This window comes from Callospermophilus lateralis, chromosome 3 (assembly GCF_048772815.1).
Source record: "Callospermophilus lateralis isolate mCalLat2 chromosome 3, mCalLat2.hap1, whole genome shotgun sequence".
Lineage (NCBI taxonomy): Eukaryota > Metazoa > Chordata > Mammalia > Rodentia > Sciuridae > Callospermophilus > Callospermophilus lateralis.
The window spans coordinates 156,916,862-156,928,344 of NC_135307.1; the positions used below are offsets into that span (position 1 = coordinate 156,916,862).

General features: G+C 37.4%; 1 protein-coding gene across 1 annotated transcript; it reads left to right on the top strand.

Moving 5' to 3' along the window:
* The first annotated feature begins 881 nt into the window (after positions 1–881).
* Positions 882–10,754, top strand: Rbbp9 (RB binding protein 9, serine hydrolase). Its single transcript, XM_076851484.2, has 5 exons — positions 882–1,026; positions 2,578–2,620; positions 3,392–3,497; positions 8,758–8,843; positions 9,295–10,754. The coding sequence occupies exons 1-5, from the start codon at positions 928–930 to the stop codon at positions 9,519–9,521; spliced, it is 561 nt and encodes a 186-aa protein (XP_076707599.1). The 5' UTR covers positions 882–927; the 3' UTR covers positions 9,522–10,754.
* The last annotated feature ends 729 nt before the right edge of the window (positions 10,755–11,483 follow it).

The window sequence follows — 11,483 nt, forward strand, 5'->3', positions numbered from 1 at the left end:
AGTCCGTAAAGGGACAAAGAAAAAGAGTCAATTTCCTATTCATTCTCATTAATAATAGCACAGGCAAACTTCTGTTGACCTCTATGCAATAAGGTTTGGATATGTCTATAAGTTACAACCACTTCCTAAGATTTCAGGATTCTATTATAACAGGCAGGATGTTTCATTAGTACCTGTTTCTCCAAAATCACAATTGGTTTACATATATTATCCATATACCCTATAAAAATAATGACTTTTTTCTTTTTTGGAACTAGGAATTGAGCCCAGGGGTTTTATATCATTGAGCTACATCCCCAACCTTTTTATTTTATTTTGAGACAAGGTCTCACTAAATTTTCCATATTGGCCGTGAACTTAACAATCCTCCTTCCTCAGCCTTCCCAGTAACTGAGATTACAGGTGGGTCCTACCATGCCCAGTTGATGACACCTTTTAAAAGGCCAGCATTTACAACAATGAAAATCACAAATAGGGCTAATATTGACATTCTATTAAGTACTTATTTGAAAAGAAAATATAATGTAGATTTCAGGAGTTCCCAAGTTATAGATAGTTTGCATTCTCCGTGTTTAAAAACACCCTTTCTTATAGATATATCATAAGTCTAATAGCAAAGTAACAAATTCTGGGCATGTCACAGCCTGTTCTAAATAAGGGAGGGGTGGACAAGAGCACTAGTAAAAGGCAAGCAGAAAATTATTTGCATTTGATGGAAACTGGCAACGTTTGGCAAATAAAAGAAAATTTGATGGGAAATGGCACAGGCTGCCAGCCAGTAAAGCCAGAGTTAAAGAGCTGCCCCATTGGCTCTCCGGAACTACAATTCCCAGAATGCTTTAGTGCAGGGTCCTGGCCGGATGCAGTCTTGGCTCTGAGGACAGCACAACCTGCTTGCTACTGGCAGTCTCTGGCCTCTCTGCACTCATGGCTTCTCCTAACAAGGCAGTGATTGTTCCTGGGAATGGAGATGGGGATGTGGCCACCCACGGCTGGTATGGCTGGGTGAAAAGGGGGCTGGAGCAGGTAAGAGACATATATATGCCTCTCTGCTCTGGAAAGTCAGCCTGGAGCGAGAGGAGGGAGTGAGGAGACACAGGACTGAAGTTTAAACATATATCCACCCCACCTCCAGGAAAGCCCTGAGTGTTTTATTCCTCCCCTTTGCTGCCCTCTCTCAAACTCTAGAACTAGTGGTCAAGATTTTGGTTGGCAAAGACTTTTCTTAGAGCTTAGTTTTTAGAGTAAAAGGAAGCATTTAAAATTAAAGAAACCAAACCCCCCCATCCCTCCCCATCTGTTGAGAGTTCAAATTTGAGACTTCCCAAGTAATTTTACATCTCTTTAATGCGTCCTGCTTCCAGTTAAAAAAAAAAAAATATATATAATAAGGACATATGTATGTAAATTATGAAGCTTAATATAATGTATCACCAAACTATCTTCTAAATGATTTATATGCCTGTCGTTCCATCCCTCTGCCATCCTGAAATTCATTTTTCTTTAAAAAATATTTTATTTAATATTTTAATAATTTAATATTCATTTTATATTTTAATATTTATTTTTTAGTTGGACAGAGAATCTTTCTTTATCCATTTTTATGTGGTGCTGAGGATCAAACCTGGGGCCCCGCACGTGCTAGGTGATTGCTCTACCACTGAGCCACAACCCCAGCCCTCATTTGCTTTTCTTTTTGAAAATTATTATTATTTTTTTTAAATAGACTTTTCAATTTTTTTTTAAGAGAGAATTTTTTAATATTTATTTTTTAGCTTTCAGCGGACACCTCATCTTAGATTGTATGTGGTGCTGAGGATCGAACCCGGGCTGCACGCATTCCAGGCGAGCGCACTACCACTTGAGCCACATCCTCAGCCCTTGAAAATTATTTTTAAAACTCATGTATTCTTTAAAAACTATATTGTTTGGCTTCTTTGTGAAAACAGTATTCTACTGTGCAAAATGTCTTGCACATTTTGACTGTTTTTAAACCCTCTTCCATAATCCAGCAGTAAGATTGTTTCCTGAGTTGACCTCTAGAATAGAATTTCAGAGAAATTCAATAGAGTAAATAAATTCAGAAGAATAGAAGGTCTCTGGAATAGAATTTCTGGGTTGTGGCAGAAAGCCACAGGCAGAGCTACAAACCAGGGCTGGAGGGTCAGGGCTGGAGCTGTTCAAGAGGATGTGATATCCAACTTTCTGTATCATATTTCCCTACCATGTTTTACCTTCAACCTGGGGCACAATCTGTTTGGCTCCAGCGCAATCTGTCTAGAACACATTCATTTATGCCTTCTCTATAGATATAGACCTTAGAGATAAATACAGATGTGCAAATGTAGATATAGGTCTATTTCTGTAGGGATCTACAGAGCTGGTTAGATGAGTTTATGAGGAAGGATGTGTATTCATGTGTAATTCTGTAGCATTATTAAACCCACTTTATTCCATAATATAAGCAAACACTTATTGAATTGATGAAGATCATATCAGGTGTCTTTTTTCTTATTTGAAAATATTAGTTGCAATTAAGATTTTAATTATAGCTTTTTTTACCCCCTCATATCATAGATACCTGGTTTCCAGTGTCTGGCTAAAAACATGCCTGACCCAAGTAAGTTTTAAACTTCTTTTTAAATAGCATCATCTTGTTGGTTTTGGATCTTACCATTTTGGGAGGAAGAGAACAGGTATATCATAGTAGAGAAACCAAAGGGGTGTGTGGTGTGTGTGTGTGTGTGTGTGTGTGTGTGTGTGTGTTTTGAATAAAGCAAGTTGCTTGGGGAGAAGGATGTAAACCAAAAACCATGGAAGTTTCTAGTAAGGATCAAGAAAATAACCTGGGCATGGTAAAATTTTAATTTTGAATTTTGTAACTTAATTTTCTCTTCTATAAGTCTACATTCAGGCAAAATTTGTGAGTATTCCATATGAGACAGAAACATGATAAAATTTTACAGCCTCTATTTGAGACCCTAATGTTAAAAAATAAGTAATATTGTCTCTTTTGTTCTGGGTATATCTATGACTTGTTTCAGGAAAAAAAGAATGTGTATGTATGTGAATCTTAGAATTTAAGAATATTTTTATTAAGCTTGAAAGTTTAAAGTTTCAGTTATATTTTATTATTTCTTCAGTGTTCTTTAAACGTAACATGGTGAAAACAAAAGCAAAACTATTTACCAAAACTATGGATTTGAGCATTTTAGTTCACATCACACACATCATGGGCTCAGTTAAAATAGCCCATTTTCTATTGTGATCATGCAGTTTTAAACCATTTAGCTGTGAACTGCTAAATGGTTGTATGTTAGAAAGATGGGGTGGCATTAGATTGAAACTGTCCCTATCCAATCACAGACTCTTTCTTTACCTTGAACCTTAGTTACAGCTCGAGAGAGTATCTGGCTGCCTTTCATGGAGACAGAGCTACAATGTGATGAGAGGACCATCATCATAGGCCACAGTTCTGGGGCCATTGCAGCCATGAGGTGAGATCTTTGTTGAACTGCCAGCCCGTCATGAGTTCCAGCCATACTTCCTTGGGAAATACCTGTATATACCTTAGGTTTCCATTACAGAGGAAATAGTGCTGACCTCAAAAGTGGTAACCTTTTTTATTATAACCATCTTTATTCTGCCGCAGTCTGGCTGGGCACAAGATCACGAGCCACTCAAACAGGAACAAACTTTATTTGAAAAAACCGCCAATACCACGTCCGTGCCCGGGAAGCTTCCCGATCCACCCACGCGGCGTTCCGCCGGTTCCTTCCCGGAACCCCAGCGCAAGCGCCTCCCCCGGAATTCCCTCCTACTGTACTTTCCCAACCAATGGGAACTCTCCAGGAGTCCCGCAGCAGGAGTCTGGTATCCATATGAATGTAATTTTTAACATAATCATATCATCTCAATGGCTAGCTGGCATCACCTTTCAATCAAAAATGCCATGCATCATATTAATTGGCTGTGGCTCCCAGCATATTCCTTCTTGGTTTTGTTAATGGCTTGAAAAAAAATACTTATGGAGATGCAGTGAGACTTAAAATCTGAGTGACAGGAAGCTGCTGTCTCCAAACCCCAGCAGCTTCCTGTCACGTACCTCTGATGTCTTTGCCACCCTTTCTCCTCTCAACCAGGTATACTGACCTCATTGCAGCTCCTGGAACATGCCAAGTACATACCTTCTTTATCTTGCTCTTGGTTTTCTTTTGCTTTTTTTTTTTTTTCAATTAGAGTTTTATGGTTATACATACGCAGTTGGTTTCATCCAAATTCATACATGCACAGAAATCTATTGGTTCATGACCTCCCCTTTTCCCTCCTGCCCTTCCCCTCCCCTTCTTCTTCCTCTACTAGACTTCCTTTTCCTCCTCTATTATTTTGTATTGGATTGGTTCTTTATATAAATCTTATCCTTCCCTCCCCTTTCCTTTATTTTACTCTAGCTTCTGAATGTAAGAGACAACATTCAACCATTGAGTTTCTGAATGTGACTAATTTCACTTTGCATGATATTCTCCATTTCTATCCATTTACTGGCAAATGCCATAATTTCATTCTTTTTATGGCTAAGTAGAACTCCATTGTGTAGAAATACCACAATTTCTTGATCCATTAATCTATTGATGGGCATCTGGGTTGCTTCCATAATTTAGCTATTGTGAATTCTGCTGCTATAAACACTGATGTGGCTATGTTTCTGTAGTATGCTGATTTTAGATCTGGAAAATACCCAGGAGTCAGATAGTGAGGTCATATGGTGGTTCCATCCCTAGTTTTTTGAGGAATCTCCAAACTGCTTTCCAGAGTGGTTGTACTAGTCTGCAGTCCCACCCATGATGTATAAGTATCCTTTCTCCCCACAATTACACCAGCATTTATTGTTCTTTTTTTTTTTTTTTTTTTTTTTTTTTTGGTACTAGGGTTTAACTCAGGGGCACTTGACCACTGAGCCACATCCCCAGCCCTATTTTGTATTTTTATTTTGAGACATGGTCTCACTGAGTTGCTTAGGGCCTTCCTAAATTGAGGCTGGCTTTGAATATGAGATCCTCCTGCCTCAGCCTCCCGAGCTGCTGTGATTATAGGTGTGTGCCATTGTGCCGGGCTTGTTGTTCGTATTCTTTATCATTGCTATTCTGACTGGAATGAGATGAAATCTTAGTGTAGTTTTGATTGGCATTTCCCTGATTGCTAGAGATGTTGAACAGTTTTTCATGTATTTATTGGCCTGTTGTGTTTCTTCTATTGAGAAGTTTCTGTTTAATTCTTTTGCCCATTTATTGATTGGAAATGTATGTATGTATGTATTTTGGGTATTAAGTTTTTTGAATTCTTTGTATATTCTGGATATTAATCCCCTATAGGAGGAGTCGCTGGCCAAGATTTTCTCCCATTCTGTTGGCTCTCTCTTCAAGCTCTTGTTTCCTTAGCTGTGTAAAAGCTTTTTAGTTTGATGGCATCTCACTTACTGATTGTCAGTTTTCTTTCTTATGCTTTGGGGGTCTTGTTAAGGAAGTCTGTGCCAGCACCTATATAATGGAGTGCTGACCCTATGTTTTCTTCTAGAAGTTGTAAGGTTTCTGGTCTAATTCCTAAGTCTTTGATCCATTTTGATTAGAGTTTTGTGCAGGGTGAAAGATAGGGATCTAATTTCATTTTTCTACATACACCTATCCAGTTTTTCTAGCACCATTTGTTAAAAAGGCTGTCTTTTCTCCAAGATATATTTTTGGCATCCTTGTCAAATATCAGACAACTATAGGTTTGTGGGCTTTTCTCTATGTCTTCTATTCTATTCCATTGGTCTTTATGCCTATTTTGGTGCTAATACCTCACTATTTTTGTTACTACAGCTCTGTCGTATAATTTCAGATCAGGTATTATGGTGCCTCTTGCTTTGCTTTTCTTGCTTAGTATTGCTTTGGATATTTTGGCTCTCTTATTCTTCCAAATGAATTTTAGAATTGTTTTTTCTAATTCTGTGAAGATTTTGTTATTGGTATTTTGATTGGGATTGCATTGAATCTGTATTTTGCTTTTGGTGGTATGGCCATTTTGACAATATTAATTCTGCCTATCCAAGAACATGGGTTGTCTTTTCATCTTCTAAGGTTTTCTACAGTTCCTTTCTTCAGTGTTCTATAATTTTCATTGTAGAGATTTTTTTACCTCTTTCATAATATTAATGCCAAGGTTTTTGTTTGTTTGTTTGTTTTTTACATTATGGTTTTCCTGATTGATTTCTTCCTCAATCAAATCACTTTTGGAGTATAGGAAAGCAATTGATTTATGGGTGTTGATCTTGTATCCTGCTACTTTGCTAAATTCATTTATAAGCTCCAGAAGTCTTCTGGTGGAGTTTTGTTGTTGTTTGTCTATTTTTTAATCTTTTAGATATAGGAAAACATTATAGTATATTGTTTTTCTATTTTTTAATCTTTTATGTCATCAGCAAACACTTGCTCTTGGTTTTCTTCTTGGGACACTGCCCCTAGTTATCTGTATGGGTTTCTCTTCCCCTTTCAGTCTGCTTGAATGTCTGCTTATGGTAGTGTCTTTTCAATCACTGTGTACGAAACAGCATCCTCACCCTCTGGCTCCTGTCCTCCTATAGCCTATTATCTGTAGCCTTTTCATCATCTGACATCCTGTTTATTTCTTGCCAACAGAATGTAAGCCCTTGTAACTCTGACATTGATACCTCACTGCTTAGAGGAGAACCTTGTATATGGTAGATGCTTAATAAGTTTTTCTTAGAGGGTTGGGGCTGTTACCCCTACCTACTTGCCCCCTCCCAGTCCTTAGGATTTGTGGGTATATCCCTGGTGCTGTCCACTAGAACATCACATCTCTCCCTTCACCTTAGGGGTAGAGACTTAGCTGGCTGAATAGCCTATCAGGCAGTTTCTTAAACTGGATGACAGAGGACAATAGTTTTTATTTGTGTAGCCACTTGCCCCAAGCAATCACTCAGGATATCACATGAACCACATTAGGAAATCTTTCCAAATTTCATAACCGATTAGCCATAATGATCAAAACTGCAGGAATAATAATGCTTTTTAGTGAAATGAAATAGTGGTACAAATATAGTATAAGATGTTAACAAGCTGCCAGGGGGTGCCTAGAAAATGAAGAGATTCCTTTGTGGCTGAAATCTGTCCAAATTCAAGGTCAACTGAATTTTTCTTAAGCCACAGGCTATAAAGACGTGCCTTCTTTTAATGACCTCTGGATTTATTGCAGGATTGTCAACAACCTCCTAAGATTTATATTCTGAAGTTAAGGGAGGCAAGGGGCAAAATGGTGCCCAAACTGTCAGTATAAGGTTATAGGAGAAAGGAAACTGACATAATCACAGAGAACCACCCTACATTACTTATTCATCACAAAGGGGAAATTGTGCTTTTATAATAATGGAGACGGCTGGTGGATGTCACCTTAAACAAGTGATTAGACTTAACCTCACCAATAATGAGACAGACTAACATCATGTGTCCCTGGAAGGATGAAGTTGGAAGGACACATGACCAAGAATATTGAATCTCAGTCTAGTTATGGGAAAACAAATTCAGATTAGGGAATAGTGTACAACTGGTCTAAAATCTTACTGAACAATGTCATTTAAAAGGAAAGATTTAAAAGTGACTTAGGAGTCATGAAAATAAAATGCAATGCAAGATCCTTGACTATCTAGGAGTATAAAACAGTTTTAAAGGATATTTTTGGTACAGTTGGGAGAAAATGAATATAGGTAATTACTTTATCAATGTTAATTGGGTATAATAGTGGTACTGCAGCTATATAAGATCTTGTTCTTGAGAAATACATTGTAAAGTAAGGGTGAAATGTAAAAAATGCAATGAATTTAGCTTTTTCTTGTTCTTTCAGCTTTTCTATGGGTTTTATATTTTAAAAAATAAACAGTTGGGAGGAAAAGTTTATACCAAGGAACAAAATACCAACCCTAAAAGTTTTGTGCCACAGAAGCATCTTCAAACAATTCCTATTCCACTTCTTTCCTTAGCCAAGTCTTTGCTGAGTAATGGTACTATCTAAAGATAGTTAACTGGGTATCTACTTGCTGGGCACTATACTAGGTATCAGAGACAGATCAACAATGCTCAAGCTTCCTTTTAAGGAGCTGGCAGTTTAATGGGGAACAAAGATGTAATACATAACAAATGAATAATATAATGTAATGTGGAAAGTGTGATAATAGAGGTACATTTCTCATATAGGCTGTGTTTCTTAAGATATGGTTCATATATCACTTGCATTAGAGTCATCTGGGTTGGGGGAGATATCATCCCTTAAAGTACAGATTCCTGGGCATTTATCCCCAACTCCCGGAATCAGATCCTCTGGGGATTAGTGGGGAATATGCAGATCTGGGGGAAAAAAACAATACCAATGCATATTAAAGTGGATGAATGCACACATCAGAGCTTTGAACTTTCTTGAAAAATGAGGAGGAGTTCATCAAGCAGCCAGGGTTGGGCTTGTCCTACAATTTCCTTGCTATTTTTCATAACAACTGCAATAGCATGCTTCCTGTAATCAAATGAGTTAGGTGGCTTGTTGACTTTGGTTGTTGTTGTTGTTCTACTTAATTGTGCATGATAGCAGAATGCATTTCAATTCATAATACACAAATGGAGTGCAACACTTCAATTCTCTGGCTGTACATAGTGTAGAGACATACTATTTGTGAAATCATATTAGCTGACATAATTTTTCTCTTTCCAGATATGCAGAAACACATCGAGTATATGCTATTATATTAGTGTCTGCATACACATCAGATTTGGGGGATGAAAATGAGCGTGCAAGTGGTAAGTCTGAAGGCAGAAATCTCCAAAGTCTTTCTAGACAGGGTTACTTGTTCAGACTATAAAATAGTACTCTTTCAGATAGGCTAAATTTTAAAAAAAAGAAAAAAAATTTAAATTGAGTAAATGAAACGGAGGGATGGAGGAAGGAAATCTAATAGCATATGAAAAAGATTTATCACCTATCTTTTGATGTGAGGCAGTTTGAAAGGTAATAGACCTCTTTACAACCAAAATTCTGAGAGGGCTGGTTTTATTTGAGTCATTTACTCCCTCTTTACAAATAGCTATGATCTGAAAGCCTTGCAGGTCTAGGAAAAAAAAGAAAAAGTGATTCTCATTCATCCATGGATCCTGATCCTTTGTGTCTCTGTAAGGGTCTCCACTGGATATTCCAGAATGTCTGAAATGGAGATTATTCATGGGCATTGACAGGTTTTTTTTCCCCCCATAGGATACTTCAACCGTCCCTGGCAGTGGGAGAAGATCAAGGCCAACTGCCCTCACATTGTGCAGTTTGGCTCCACTGATGATCCTTTCCTTCCCTGGAAGGAACAACAAGAAGTGGCAGATAAGTTGGAAGCCAAATTGTACAAATTCACTGATCGCGGCCACTTTCAGAACACAGAGTTTCATGAACTGATCAATGTGGTAAAGTCTGTGCTGAAAGTACCAGCATAATCTGGTGCTTGCTGTTTTGTATTTCCATATAGGAGCAGAGTAATAACTTCCATTATCAGACAATAACTAGACATAAAACATCCAGTTTAGTTCCAAAAGTGCCTGAAAAACAAACACAAGTTTCAACATCACATTCAGTTACAGACAACATTTCCATTTTCTGTAGTATCTAAATCTTCCCAAATTGCTCTGAACTGCAGGAGGTTTTTTTTTTTGTTTTGTTTTTTGTTTTTTCCCCCTATTTGGTTGGGGACCTACAGGTAGTTCCATCCTTATTGATCCAAAGAGCTAAAGTCAGAAATGGAAACCATGTGTCCTGATTCTCAGTCCAGATTAAAACTAAATAGATTTTCATATGTTATAGAATAGTATTCTTTTCCTCTTTGAAATAAAACTTTTCTGTTTTATTGGGGAGAGAAAATATGACTAAAGGTCCAGAGTGTTGGCTTAGAGCTCAACTCACTAACTTGTATTTCAATCAGCTCTGAATATTGTAAAGAGGGAGTAAATGACTCAAATAAAACTTGGGCCTTTACCACTGCCATTACCCACTGCCCCTTGGTCCTTCAGACAGGTTGAGAGAACAACACATAACGATGCCGGGTCAAAGATCTCCCTGAGTCTTGCAGGGAGCAGGAGCACAGGCTGTCTGTATATCAGCAAAGATGACGAATATTTGTAAGACAAGACTGGTAAGATCAGGGTCATGTGAAGAGCTCATTTCCTTTCTGAATTGTTGCCTTGAGGAAATTGACAAGGTGTTGCCAATTTTCTTTAATTTTTTTTTTTTTTTGTTGTTGTTGTTGTTACTGGGAATTGAACTCAGGGGTGCTTTGCCACTGAGCAACACCCTTCCTTTTTTTTATTTTTTGAGATAGGGTTTGCCAAGTTGCCCAGGCTAGCCTCAAACTTGTGATCCTCCTGTCTTAGCTCCTGAATTGCTGGGATTACTGGCATGTACCACTGTGCTCAGCCGACTGACATTTTGAGGAAAAAAAATCTTAGTTTTTTAAAATTTAGGAAATGTATATATACGTGTATGTTATATATATGCATCATTTTCCATATGGATTATGTTAGTTGGCAACAACACTGTAAACCAAGAAATTTTAAAATATTACAAGATAAAATCTCCAAGTCATCCATTAGCCAAGTGACACAGATGATTCTCTACAAAGCACAAGAAAAACATAAGTAAAAAACACAATAAACATAATCTTAAAGGATGAAGAACATGGGAACAATATGGATTTTGTTACAAAGTCTTATTCCAAGTATGGTTATGTAGAGTTCAACCTTTTGACTTCCTAAAGATCTCTTTCAAGCATCATTCCAAGATTTTTCTTCTGATCCTACTCCCTCAGAACAAACAGGGGGCTGGGGTTGTAGCTTAGTGGTAGAGTGCTTGCCTGGCACGTGGAAGGCACTGGGTTCTATCCTCACCACCACATAAAAATAAATGAAACAAAGGTATTGTGTACATCTTCAACTAAAAAAAATAAAAAATAAAAAACAAACAACAAAAACCCACAACCACAAAGAAACCCGTTTTCATTTCTCAACATTTTCTGGCTATTATAATGCGTAAGTATTGCCTAACACAATTTCTGTGAATTTACACTCTATGTTAGAGAGCTTGAATTTGATGCGGAAATATGGTTTCCCACATTGTTTATCCCTGAAGGGATTCAAGAACCATTATTTTAACCTGAAAAGGTTTAGTTTCTACATGTACTTAGACTTAGAAAAAAGTGAGAAAAGACATTCTAAACTTTTGACAACAATTATCTTTGGGAGAAGGGAATTTGGTAGGTAGTGTAGTAGATGTCCTCATTTTCCTTTATTCACCAGGTGGTTATTTGAATTAGTAACACTGAACATGTATTACTTTAATCATTAAAATAAATAAGATTTAAAACAACTTATTTGTCAAGCTAGTAAAAAGATGATTAGATTCAGCAG